The sequence below is a fragment of the Nicotiana tomentosiformis genome, chromosome 1, assembly GCF_000390325.3.
Source record: "Nicotiana tomentosiformis chromosome 1, ASM39032v3, whole genome shotgun sequence".
NCBI lineage: Eukaryota > Viridiplantae > Streptophyta > Magnoliopsida > Solanales > Solanaceae > Nicotiana > Nicotiana tomentosiformis.
Genome location: NC_090812.1, coordinates 149919907 through 149934049, shown reverse-complemented (window position 1 = coordinate 149934049; position 14143 = coordinate 149919907). Strand labels below are relative to the sequence as shown.

The window sequence follows — 14143 nt, the reverse complement described above, 5'->3', positions numbered from 1 at the left end:
GTTATTAAACTGTATTTGTTAAATAATTCTAGAGAATATAAAATAACGTATAAACAGAAATAAAAATAAATAGAATTTAATCCGAGCCCACTGAATTCACAGTATTTTCTTAAGGAACTTAATCCCCTCCTAGTACCCAAGGTTGTGGATTATTTCCTCCCAGGATAAAATGAATTATACACTAGTGTAGCGGTACTTCAAACTCCAGTATTTCAGCGAATACAATGATCGGTAGCAAATCACACTTACTGTTGCTTTCTTTGTAGTTAAAATAATGCAGACGAAAGGAGGAGAATTCAGAAATTTGTATGGAAAATCTGAGAGAATGGACTGATATATATATATATATACAACATGTTGAGTTCAAAATAAAGAGGTGCAACTCTTCAGAGGTCAGTTACGTAAAACGGCCATAACATAAATGGCCATTTATGCAAATTAAAATGGGCAGAGGAATTTATTTTCCGTTACAAAAAACGGACGGGCAGAGGAAACATATAATTTGGATTTAATATTACTTTTTCGTTACAGAAAATGAATATTTAATAATATTACGTTAATATTTACTATTAACAAATAAATTTGGTCCAAAATATTAATCAATCGATCGATCATTTGACCAAATTCGAATCCGAATCCGAATCCAAAGTCGAAGCTGGTGTAGCGATACTTCAAACCCCAGTATTTCAGCGAACACAATAATCGGTAGCAAATCACACTTACTGTTGTTTTCTTTGTAGTTAAAATAATACAGAAGAAAGGAGGAGAATTCAGAAATTCGTATGGAAAATCTGAGAGAATGGACTGATATATATAGCCAACATGTTGAGTTCAAAATGAAGAGGTGCAACTCTTCAGAGGCCAGTTACGTAAAACGGTCATAACGTAAATGTCCTTTTATGCAAATTAAAACGGGCAGAGGAATTTATTTTCCGTTACAAAAAATGGACGGGCAGAGGAAACGGATAATTTGGATTTACTATTAATTTTTTATTACAAAAAAAAGATATTTAATAATATTACGTTAATATTTACTATTAACAAATAAATTTGGTCCAAAAAGTTAATCAATCAATCATTTGACCGAAGCCGAGCCGAGCGACGACGACGACGACGACGCGAGGCTTGCTTTCTTCTTAACTCTTTAAGAGTAAAAGAAGATCAATTATATATATACCCATCAAAAATCTTTTCCTCCTCCAATATGGGACAATGTCCCTTTGTCAAGGAGGGAAACTCAAATATTTTATTTTTCCTTTATTTCCCATTCACCATCTTTTAAGCTTATTTTAGCTTAAAAAACTCAAGAATCCCTCACATGAATGGGAAATGGCTATATCACGGAAATATGCATGAAAAACTGTGTGATTCGCAAGCAAGGATTAATCGCATCTGGATAAGTAAGTTTCTCTTTGAACTTTCTGTAGTGAACTTATGTCGAATATACTCGGTCAATCGGTAGATTTGATATCTTTGAACCGTCAAACTTTAGTGTATACCTAGACAACCATAAGTCACACAATCAACCTTTAACCATCTTTGGTTCTCATTGTTGTGTTCGTTTCAGCCATGAACACCTCCTAGTTTCATAAATGCATAGAAAACTGGCCTTACAAAATTCTCCTTGAAGCGTCTAACACTTCACACTTACATAGGTGATTCCTAAACGTATCATCCTATAGATACACTATTTGATATACCCCGTATCAAATTTAGAAATTATTAAAAAGCCTTAATGCTTTATCCTTGGTACTGAACATTGTCTCATCACAAGAATGGACCAAAATTTTAGTTGACAATGTTGAACCGTCATTAATGACTTTGTTTGATCTCCTTGAACCTAGATCTTGGGATCTCCAGTCTTCTAGGTAGAGTTACCGTCACAATGACTTGTTCTCGGCCATAGTCTTATTTTCCTCCATGATTTCTCAACTACCTCTCTAGTTAGGCCTTTCGTAAATGGATCCGACACATTATCGCTTGACTTTATGTAGTCAATCGTGATAATTCTTCTAGAGAGTAATTACCTAAAGATTTTATGTCTTCGTCATATATAACGAGATTTACCGTTATACATAACGCTCCCAGCCCTTCCAATTGCCGCTTGACTATCGCAGTGTATGCATATTGGTGCTAATGGTTTGGGCCAAAATGGAATGTCTTCTAAGAAATTTCGGAGCCATTCAGCTTCTTCACTGGCTTTATCTAAGGCTATGAACTCAGCCTCCATTATAGAGCGGGCAATACAAGTTTGTTTGGACGACTTCCAAGATACCGCTCCTCCACCAATAGTGAATACATATCCACTTATGGACTTAGAATCAGTTGAATCGGTGATCCAATTTGCATCACAATATCTCTCAATCACCGCAGGATATTTACTGTAGTGCAAAGCAAAGTCCTGAGTATGTTTTAAATATCCCAAAACTCGTTTCATTGCCATCCAATGAGATTGACCTGGAATACTCGTGTATCGACTCAATTTACTTATAGCACAAGCTATATCTGGTCGTGTACAGTTCATGATATACATTAAACATCCCAACACACGAGCATAATCCAATTGTGATATACTTTGGCCTTTGTTCTTTGCTAGTGCAAGATTCACGTTAATTGGAGTCTTTGCAACTTTATAATCTAAGTGCTTGAATTTTTCAAGTACTGTTTTAATATAATGAGATTGTGACAATGCCAGACTTTGAGGAGTCTTATGGATCTTAATACCCAGAATTAAACCAGCAACTCCCAAGTCCTTCATATCAAACTTGTTAGTTAGTATACACTTAGTCGCATTTATGTTGGCAATGTCATTACTCATTATCAGCATATCATCCACATATAAGCAAACAATGACTATGTGATTTGGAACATTTTTAATGTACACACATTTATCACATTCATTTATCTTAAAGCCATTTGACAATATTATTTGGTCAAATTTCGCATGCCATTGTTTGGGTGCTTGTTTTAGTCCATGAAGGGATTTAACAAGTCTACATACCTCATTTTCTTTACCTAGAACCACAAACCTTTCAGGTTGTTCCATGTGGATTTCTTCCTCCAAATCTCCATTTAAGAAGGCCGTCTTAACGTCCATTTGATGAATTTCAAAACCATAAACTGCAGTTAATGCTACTAACATTCGTATGGACGTAATTCTTGTAACCGGAGAGTATGTATCCAAAGATATCAGATTCATCAACTACAGAAGTTTCTTGTCTAGTACTTCCCTGCTTAGCCGAATCAATATAGGCTTTGAGGTCAAGGCGACCAATTTGTTTTTCCAACTCCTCTAGCGTTTCAACGGTGTCTTCCAATTTCTCTTTTATGTTAACTAAAAATTCATCACTCAAGCACAAGTTAAAGTCACTTACCTGTTGGTTGTTTATTTCTTCAAGATATTGATGCTGACCTTCCACTTTAAGTCTCAAAACTTCATAATTGATTTCTTCCATTAAGTTTTCAGCATTGTCCACAGCATCCTGAAGTTCACTAAGTCACTGGCTCACGTACGGATTTGATGCCTGCTTGTTCTCTGCATCGCTCAGCAGGGGCGAAGCTATTGGCCCAAGAGTGGCCAACTGACCACCATTCGCCGAAAAATTATACTACATATAAGGTAAAATATTACTTGTTATTGATTAAAAATAGACTTTGAACACCCTTGCATAGTTTATTGGCAAAGAATATTCAAAATTTAAACACCCTTATAGAATTTCTTAGCTTCGCCACTGTCGCTCAGCACAACTTGAAGACCAAGCAAAGTCATCCTCAGCTTCTTAAATAGCCGAAAATCATGCTTATGCCTTTGAAACATCTTGAGCAGCTCACCCTGAGGAGCAAGCCTATCAAAGAGAACTGCAAGGCCTGAAGAGATAAATGCACTACCAACTGCTAAGCCAATCTCCATTTTTAAAAGCTTCAAAGCAAAACGAAGAACCAACAAAATGGTCAAGAATTTGGAAGAGATCGTATCTAAAATTAGTTTGTATCAAGAGTGTAATATGGCCATTAATTTGGCTTATTTTCAAGTGAGGACCAAATTTTCATGACATTTGCCATGACATAATATCCACTATAATACAATTTGTGGACCAAGTTTTTATGACATTTGCCGTGACATAATATACACTATTAGGCCAAATATTTCTTGCTATAAATAGAGGAGCTTCTCCTCATTTGAGAACACACCAATTCAAGAGCTTTTCACTCTTGTCTTTCTTTCTCCTCCTTTATTATAGAGTATTTTGTAAGAGAGTGAGTGTTGGCAAACACTTGTGTGAACCCTTTCTTTAGAGTGATCTTGTGAGGTTATTCTCTTGAGGTATTTGGGAATTAGAATATTTACTCTAATTTTGTACTCTCTTTTGTACTCTTGTTGGTATAATAAAATTGCTCATCTCCGCTTGTGGACGTAGGTCACCTTGACCGAACCACGTTAAATTTGCGTCTTCTTTATCTTCTTTAATTGCCGTTATTATCAACTTGCATTATTTTTGTTATTGTCATTATAACATTGTTTGGCTAAATTTCGCACTACCCGGTTTTTCGATCCTAACAAAGAAATTTATTTTACCTCTTCAATGCTAGATAATAATCTAAACAGGTCTGGTATTCTAACTATGTGCTTTAGCAGAAACAACTTTTCTCTTATAGCTGTATTAAGACTTTTTCTCTTCTCACTTTTGCTATTATTTGCCACTGCTGTATAGACAATTACTCCATATTTTTCTTGTTTTATATAATTTGGCAGTTACATATAGAAAGTAAAAGGACAACATTTTTTCCAATGTTTGGTCATTAACTATTACAAACAATGTAGGACGGCCACTCTTACTACATCCTATCAGCACGGTAGCCACATAAAGTAAACGGTGGTCAGTTGAATGCCCTTTATTGGATAATTATATATACTGTATATATAAGTCAAAAATTACTTTTTATATAATGATGTACTACATTTTGAACATCTTATGCGAAATTTCTGGATTTGCCTTTGTTCATAATTACGGTTAAAGTGAAGAAAGTAACCAAACCAACCTTAAAATAAAATTAAGAGAAAAACAAGTGGAGGCAAAGAACTATATATTCACGTACTAAAACAACTTTTCTTTTAAAAAAAAGTCAGAAAATGACATTATCAGATAAAATCAGAAGATGAAAAAGAGCATGGTACCTTGTGTTGGTTTATTAGAACTTTGTTGTCTTTGCATTGACATTGTCAATTTTTTTAATCTTGTAATCTTATACTTGTATGAGATGTGAGGTTTATTAGATGCAGGCGGCAGAGGAAACAAAAGAGCGAAAATAACGAAAGGATTTATGTTGAGAATTTCGTCGAGAAGGAATCTAAAGATCATATTTTCCCAAGGGACAACAAGAGTCGTATTTATTGATGTGGGTAAAATTTTTACTCACACCGAATGTTTATACCAAGCCAATGCGTGTAAGACATATATCTTGTATATATACTTTTTGGATTGTACAACTTCGTCTCAAACCTTTCATTGCCTATAAATACGCAGGCATTGTTTCAAATTTTACAACAGAAATTCCAATAACTTTTGCATATTCCTAAAATCAAATAGAGTCTTCATTGTGTGATTTATTCCGTTATTTGTGTTCGTTGAATTTCTATAATTTGAAGTGTCGCTATTACAGAATAGTTTTTCTATCCTATGAAGAGTTAATCCAAATAACTTAGGCAGAGGGGATTAAAATCCTTAAGGACACACAAGAAATTTTGTTGGCTCGGAATACTTTTACGTTTCTATTCTAATTTCTAATTTTCTGGTTTTGAATGCAGTTTTACTAAATTCCGAAATGATCGTTGAACTTTGTTGTTCAAATCCTAACAGTGAAAAACAATATAATTTTCTTATAATCTGATCATAATGTGCAATATATATGTGTTGTCTAATCTCAATTTCCTCTCTGATGCAAAATAAGAAGAGTATATGGTATTACCAAGATCAAAGTTGCCTAAAAAGAACCAACACAAAAAGATGAAATGTACATCCCCTGGAAGATGACAATTTAGTATCCATTTAACTATTAGAGATACAAAAAAGTGATAAGATTCTCAGTTCGAATGCAACGTAGTTAGAAATTCAATGATCCAACAACAACAACAATATAACAAGTATAATCCCACATAGTGGGGTCCAAATACTCAGTGATCCAAATACTGAAAAAATTCTCAATATTTGCTATCAAATGTAGTTTTACACATCAACTTGAAACCAATGAGATATAACAAGTCTAAGACAAGATATAGGATTCTTTGGTTAAACATTGCATAATTGTACGAAGAAACTGAAGCACTGATAACATTTAATGAACTTACTTGTATTGTACTCTACTAGTTTATAATCCTTGGAAATATTGGAGCATGGGTTGATGCTCGAGTTATACATCACAAGCCGAGGAAGGCACTCTTTAATTCGAACTGAGGTGACTTCCTCAATTATGCAAAGCAGTTCCAGAGTTGCATATGCAAGAATCTCTTTTTTGCCCAATATCATGATTGTTGGTCGTCGTTCCAACTGGAAAGGACTCATTCTCTAGCAAGGAAAAACCAAAACTCGTCGAGAGATGGAAGGAATGCTTGCCTTGCATGGGTTCTGGAGGAAAACTTCAGCTATCATGAGACTAAAGAATTTTCCATGAGGAAATGACAATTTTAAAATACACCCCAGGCTTAGACAAGAAGCAACGACAGAAATGCAAAACATCAGAAGAATTTAGTAAACAAATGAATGTTAATAGAGCCAAGCCTCAGACTAGTACTATAAAATCTATATGCTAAATAGTCCAAATAAACAAATTAAAGAATTACTTAGAGCAATGCATAAACTCTGAAAACGTAGAGCTTAATGTCATACTAAGCAAATCACAAAATTGCGGACCTAGAAATAACAAGTCCTTTTTGATTTTTGACTTTGACATAGGAGGAAACCTCTGCACAATATTTATGTACACAAACACACACACGCACATGTACTGATGCCAAAATCCTAATAAAAATAGAGAAGTTTACAAAAGTTCTTCAGATGATAATATTCAAAAGTTCCCTTTTCTTTTACAATAATATCTTCTACTTAGAGGTGTTAAATCACGACGAGAGAGCTTATATTCGTTTAACTTGGCGTGAATAAGAGATCTGTGTATTTCATGACCACGTCTAAAATTAAAGGCAAAACCGAAACACAAAAAAGAATAAAATCAGCATAGAATAAATGCTTAAGATGACATAATTATCTATTCCTTTCATTTAGGGAAAACTGTCAATGCTCCACATATGACTTAACACTTGCACAGATTTTCTTTTCTTTCTCAAACTGTGAAACAGACCATTATATTAATGTGAGACTTTATTCAACTGCAGGCAGAAACTTTTCCTTGTAGCTGAGATGATTGTCCAATCATACCACACTTGACACATAGCAGTCTGAAAGAATAAAAAAGAAAATGAATTAATGAACAAACAAATGGAGTCTTGAATAAATAACTAGACGACAAACGGACTCATTTTCTGAGAATCAAATAACTAGAATTCGTTCGAGAGATGGAAGGAGTTCTTGCATAGGTTCTGGAGGAAAATTTCAGCTACAAACTGAAAGAACTGACATTATATCGATTCAAAATAGAACAGAGAAAATGATCAACCGAACATAGAAGAATTGTTCTTCACTTGCAAAAGAGTAGTAGTACTGCCAAATTCCACACAAAAGAGAAGTACCTTTCTTCACTTAGACATTTAAGTCCCAGAAGACAGATCAAATCTCAGGAGTGAACCACCTCAACTCACTGCAAAAAGGGAAACTAACGTGAATTGTTGTTGAGATCTACTTAGGTGAACATTATTAATTTCATATATGTTCAGCTTCACAGTGCAATAGCCTTGACAACAAGATTTAACAAAGGGAAAGAATTAACAAACAAGCAAAAAGAAGTAGTAACAACAAATAAGAGCTACTGGAAAATAAAACTTACATTTATCAGAGCACCACTCGTCATAATCATTAGAGGTATTCCTCATCGACTTTTATGGTGGGAATTTGAGCAATTTTTGGCCAGTAATCCCCCTCCTCAAATTCTAGACTTGGTTTGAGCAATGGACAGTTGTGAATCCATAGTGTAGAGATGGAAGAGGGCATCCCTTTTACCGGAAGAGATTGGAGTTTAGGGCAATGAAAGATAACCAGCTTAGATAGGGAGGAAGGCAACACTGATTCTGGAAGAGGTTGGAGATTACCACAGTGACAGATATGCAGCAGAGAGAGGACGGACGGCTTTCTTTTTACTTGAACAGATTGGAGATTAGGGCAGTTTTCAATAAACAGCTCAAAGAGGGAGGAGGGCAGCGCTGATTCTGGAATAGATTGGAGTTGATGGCAGTGGTATATCTTTAGGCTTCGAAGCGAAGTGAGGCGCCTAAGACCTTCGGTTTGTAGTGAATGGAGCTCATTATGATCATTTAATGTTAGATGAGAAAGACACGAGGGAAGCCCTTCTTCTAGCAGTGACTGAATTTGAGGTAAATTGTAAGTAAATAGAAATTCAAGAGAGGTGAGGCTTTTGAGAACTTGGCTGCTTAATGTTTTCAGATTGGATACCCAAAGACGTCGAATAGAGCAAGGCAACTCCCAATTCTCATCACCAAGAATCTCTTGGTCACTGCCATCATGGAAGATGCGTAAACTTGTGAGACAGGGAAGTCTCTGTAAACCCCACTCCTTTCGGCCATTCACCAGTTTCTTGCAATCGACGATGTGAAGGACTTCTAAATTGAAGGGCAATCCTCCTTCAGGAAAGGACTCGATTTCTGGACAATTTTCTAGTATCAGTTTCTTAAGAGATGGAAGGAATTCTTGCATTCCTTCTGGTAGCAACTTCAGCTTCTGGCTTTTGTTAATATGCAAATCATGCAACGACCTGGTCTGTTTCCCACATGCCACCGAAAGTATTTCAAGATTCTCACATCTGTTAATTTCGAGTATCTCAATCCCAGTGGGAATCAAAAGCCTTGTGAGGCGGTGACAACGCTCAATTCTCAAAATGTGTGCACTTGGGACCAACTCAGCTGGTATATCATCTATAGAATAACATCCAGCTAGTGTCAATCTCTCGAGAAACATGTGACTTCTGCTAGAGATCATCTCACTAACTGACAACTCCAATTTCAATTTCTGATTTTGATATATCTTTATTTCCTTCAAGGTACTTGGCAGACTGCTAATAGGTAAGGATGTAAGAGAGTAACACTCAATAATATTTAATTTAACTATGTGCTTCATTCCCTGAAGTAGGGATGTAAACATTTCAGCATGATCAAAAAGAACTCCAACCTTAGGAGAACCAACAACTTCAAACTCTTTTAAACCTGAAAGTTGGATAGGTGTCTCCAAATTGAGTTTAGGACATTTTGAAATTTTCAATGTTGTTAAAGAACAAAGATTTTCAGGCAACCTCCCAATCAACTTGGGACAATCTTCAATTCTGAGGTACTGAAGTGCAGGGAACTCCTCATTCCTTAGTACATGCCACCGCTTCCACTCTAGCATCTTTGAAAATTCAAGCGTCTCAAGAGAGTTAAATGGCTTTTTGCAAGACAAACTACCATAGAATTCTTCAGTCACCTCTGATATTTGATGCATCCCTCTAATGGTAAGGAATTTCAAAGAAGGAAGTTGTCCTAGTGCGGGCAGCGAATAACAATACTTGCAGTCAGTAAGAGAAAATTTCACCAGTTTAAGAAAGGAATGATCAGCTAGCCAATTTGGAAAATTTGTCCCTCTATATCCGGTGATCTCGAGTTCTTTTATGTTTGTATTTGGTTGTAACTCATCAAGTATGTCTCCTTCATTTTGTGAGTTGTCGGCAATATCTCCACTCCACTCCAATGATAACTTCTCTATATGCTCCTTTCCCCTCATATTTGCCTTCAAAGCTTCCCTTATGTCAGCCACATTTTGCAATTCTAGAATTGATACAGATCCATACAAGTTCTGCAATTCAGCCAAATCTTCGATTCTCAAACCACTACAACCACTTAGAAGAAATTTAGCTCCCACTAAGACCTTGAGGCTTTTCAACTTTCTTGGATGTAACGACATCTTCAAGCGAGAAGTGCCGCTAATATTAAGGTAACGTAAGTTGATCAACTTTTCCATCTGCAATGGCAACTCCTCAAGATAATCACAAAATGATAAGAGAAATGTCTCTAAGTTATACAGTACACAAACTGAATCTGGCAATTTTTTTATCTTTGTCCAAGAAAGGTCCAAAAACCTTAGGAGTCTTAATTTGATGAACAAGTCATTCGGCAACTCTTTGATAGCATAATGAGACAATGATAGTGCCCTTAAGGATGTTAGTCTTGGCAATATGTTATGCAGCACCCTCTTGCTTAGATAAATTGGAATATAATTGGGTTTGAGGCTTATCGGAAGCAATGTCCTCAATTGCTCCAATTCATGCAGGGATTTCAATTTCTCAAAGTTATCACAACCCATTGAATATGAGAGGTGTCGACTTTTTTCCAATCTATGAGATCCATTATTATCTTCCAACCTGATACAAAGTTTTGAAGATGCAATTTGGGCCAAATCATTAACAAGGTCATGCATTAAGAATTCCTCTACCTTCCTTTGAGAAGACTGTCGGACCGTTTCGAACAATGATCTTGATCTCAACTCGAGAAAGTATAGGTTGCCCAAATCTTCAATTGTTTCATCTTTTTGCAACCCATGTACTAGGCCATTAGCAATCCACAATTGAATTACTTGTTCTTTTCGAAATGGATAATCTTTGGGAAATATTGCACAATAGGAAAAACATCGCTTCAAATGTGCGGGAAGATCATTGTAGCTCAACATTAATGCTGGTATTATGCCATTGTCCGACAACTCCCATATTTCACTTCTTAAAATGTGTTTCCACCCTTCAGTATCTGATTTGGAGCGTAACATGCCAGCAAGTGTCTTTAGAGCTAACGGTAATCCGTTGCACTTAGCTGCAATGTGTTTCCCAACCTCTTCAAGTTCTAGATGTTCCTTAGGATCCATGTTTTCAAATGCATGTCGTTTGAATAAAGACCAAGAGACTTCACTAGACAAAGTGTCCATGCTAATTTGGTCGTCATTACCCATCGTCAAGGCAACACTTTCCTTACGTGTCGTCACAATGATCTTACTTCCTACGTCTCCTTGTACAAAAAGATTTCTCAAGTCATCCCACTCATTATAGTTGTCATTCCAAACATCATCTAGAACAATAAGAAACTTTTTTCCCTTTAAGTTTTCCTTCAATTTGACCTGTAGCTGATTAAGATTGGCATCAAGGATTAAGCCAATTTCTTGAAGTAACCCTTTTGTTATTCTAAAAGCATCATATGGTTCAGACACACAAAACCAAGCTTTCAAATCAAAATACTCTTTCACCTTCTCATCATTGTAAACAACTTTAGCTAGTGTTGTTTTGCCAATCCCAGCCATTCCAACAATAGGAATTACAGTCAATTTTTTTCCAGTTGTATCAACCGATAATAAACGGTCAACCAATTCCCCTATTTCATTCTGCCTACCAAAGATATCAGATTCATCAACCACAGAAGTTGAAAGTCTTCTAGTTTCTCGTTTACCCGAATAAAAATACTCTTTAAGGCCAAGGTGACCAATTTGCTTTTGCAACTCCTCCAGAGTTTCAATGGTGTATTCCAGTTTCTCCTTTATGTTAATAATAAAATCATTACTCAAACACAAGTTCAGGTCACTTACTTGTTGTTTGCTTGTTTCTGGAAGATTTTGATGCTGACCTTCTACCTTAATTCTCAAAACTTCATAATTGACCTCTTCGATTAAGTTTTCAGCACTGTCCACAGCATCCCGAAGTTCATTAAGCCACTGACTCACGTCTAGATTCGATGTCTGCTTATTCTCTGCATCACTTAGTACAGCCCGAAAACCACACAATGTCCTCCTCAGCTTCTCTAAGAGTCGAAAATCATGTTTTTGCCTCTGAAACATCTTCAGCAGCTCACCCTGAGGAGCAAGCCTATCAAGGAGAACATTAAAAACTGAAGAGAGAAATGCACCACCAACTGCTAAACCAATCTCCATTTCTGAGAGCTGCAAAGAAAAATAGTGAATTGCAAAATCGTTAAGAATTTGGATAAGATTAATGTTTCTATCTTAAAACAGTCTCTGCTTAGAGCTTTCTTTTACCTATTCAATGCTAGAGCAATATGCTTTGACAAGAGTGGGTTGCTCTAGTAGTAAGCACCTTCTGCTTCCAACCAAGAGGTTGTGAGTTCGAGTAACCCCAAGAGCAAGGTGGCGAGTTCTTGGAGGGAGAGAGCCGAGGATCTATCGGAAACAGACTCTCTACAGCAGAGTAGGAGTGTCCATAATAACCTATTTAGACCTTACTAATGAGATTATACTGAGTTATTGTTGTTGTTGTTGTTTGTAATGCTAGAGCAATATGCAAACTAGTATTGTTTGTTAACACAGTTTTGCCGAAATTACTAGGGTCTTATACCTTCTCTTTCTCACTTTTGCTAGAGTTGAGGATAACTATTTGATGTGTTAACTAACTGATTATATACAGTACAAACTATAAGGACCGAAACAGTCCAACAGTTCATTTGATCTAGACTAGCATTTTAAGAACAATAAGAATTTTGAAACTCTAGTTTTCACATTAGTTTTAAATAATAAGTTGCTCTACATTTACTAATAGTTAACACATCAAGTAGCATTGACTTTCTATTTTAATACTACCAAATTGGAAGAAAATTACATGTTCTGACCTGTACGCCTCGTCATAATTGATAAATTAAAATTCATAGTCTACACCTACCTTGCCCGTCTTGTCATTGCCTTGCTCAGAGAAATTGTTGGGTAATATTATTTATTTTTATGTTTTTTTTTTTTGGAAAATTGAATTGAATAGGACTATCGCATTCTTATTCCCCTAAAGAACAAGAAGAGACGTATTTAAAAAGAAAAAAAGTAGGCCAAGCGTTACTTTCTTTTTGTATTAACTAAAATTTAGTAGTATAATAACAATCAACTAGTGATTGGAATCTTCCTTCTAATTGCCTATTTAGACCTTGATTGTTTCCTCTTGAATTAGTGAACTTTTTCTTTTCTTTTTCCTTTTGAACTCAAATTTTTGAGGATATCGTCGTGAGTTCTTGTGTCACGGCTTGAAATTTCCACTCTCGGAATCGTGATGGCGTGGCGCCTAACATTTCATTTGCTAGGCAAATCAACGTTCGAATAGTTTTTAGTCATTTTTAACAATTCAAATTAAGTAATAACCAAGAAACTGAATAAACTGAAATAGAGTGAGAAAATCATAATATCTAGACACAATCACAGAACTGGTGTCACAAGTACACGAGCGACTAGAGTACTATAAATAAAAGTCTGAATGAAAGCATAACTGTCTGGAATACAGTAAACAGCAAGAGAGATATGAAAGGGGACTTCAGGGCTGCGGACGCCGTGCAACTGTACCTCAAGTCCCGGTAAAGCAATCAATCCGAGCAATCTACTGACCGCCACTAGGACTGACTCCAAAATCTGCACAAGAAGTGCAGAGTGTAGTATGAGTACAACCGACCTCATGTACTATGTAAGTGCCGAGTCTACCCTCGACGAAATAGTGACAAGGCTAAGGCATGTCACTAACAATAACCTGCACGCAGTATAATAATAATAACAGGAAAGAAAACACAGAAAAAGTAAGGGAGTTAACTTATGAAAACAAACTCAATCCCCGAAATCAGTAAATCCAGAAACATTGGTCCTCAGAATCACATATGTGTGAGCACGTGATTTTTGCCCGACTAAAATATTCCTATAGAAATTCACGAATAGAGTTTTTCTTAATTGTTTTTAGTTTTTTTTTTATAGAATTTGTAGGAATTTTAGTTAAAAGTTGCTTGCATTTAGTTGCATATTTAACATTCTAAAATCATAAAAAAAAATACCAAAATGTCTAAAGTATTTCGTGCATAACATCTTAGGACTAATTGCATTTTTACATTTTAGCTTTAAATTGCAAATTAGTAATCTTTCTTTCATTAGTTTAAATTAATTAATTATGGTAAAATAGATAACTAAGTTCATTT

The 14143-nt window shown here is 35.7% G+C and overlaps 1 protein-coding gene across 1 annotated transcript; it reads right to left on the bottom strand.

Annotated features, from left to right (window-relative positions):
* Positions 1-7205: 7205 nt before the first annotated feature.
* On the bottom strand, positions 7206-12589 carry LOC104100904 (putative disease resistance RPP13-like protein 1). The gene is made up of 4 exons (XM_070192327.1): positions 12228-12589; positions 7996-12131; positions 7742-7809; positions 7206-7450 (listed from the first exon to the last, which is right to left on the bottom strand). The coding sequence occupies exon 2, from the start codon at positions 12120-12122 to the stop codon at positions 8025-8027; it is 4098 nt and encodes a 1365-aa protein (XP_070048428.1). The 5' UTR covers positions 12123-12131; positions 12228-12589; the 3' UTR covers positions 7206-7450; positions 7742-7809; positions 7996-8024.
* Positions 12590-14143: the final 1554 nt, after the last annotated feature.

Bases quoted from the DNA above. Each gene is read 5' to 3' on its own strand.
- LOC104100904 (XM_070192327.1), bottom strand. From the start codon at position 12,122: ATGGAGATTGGTTTAGCAGTTGGTGGTGCATTTCTCTCTTCAGTTTTT.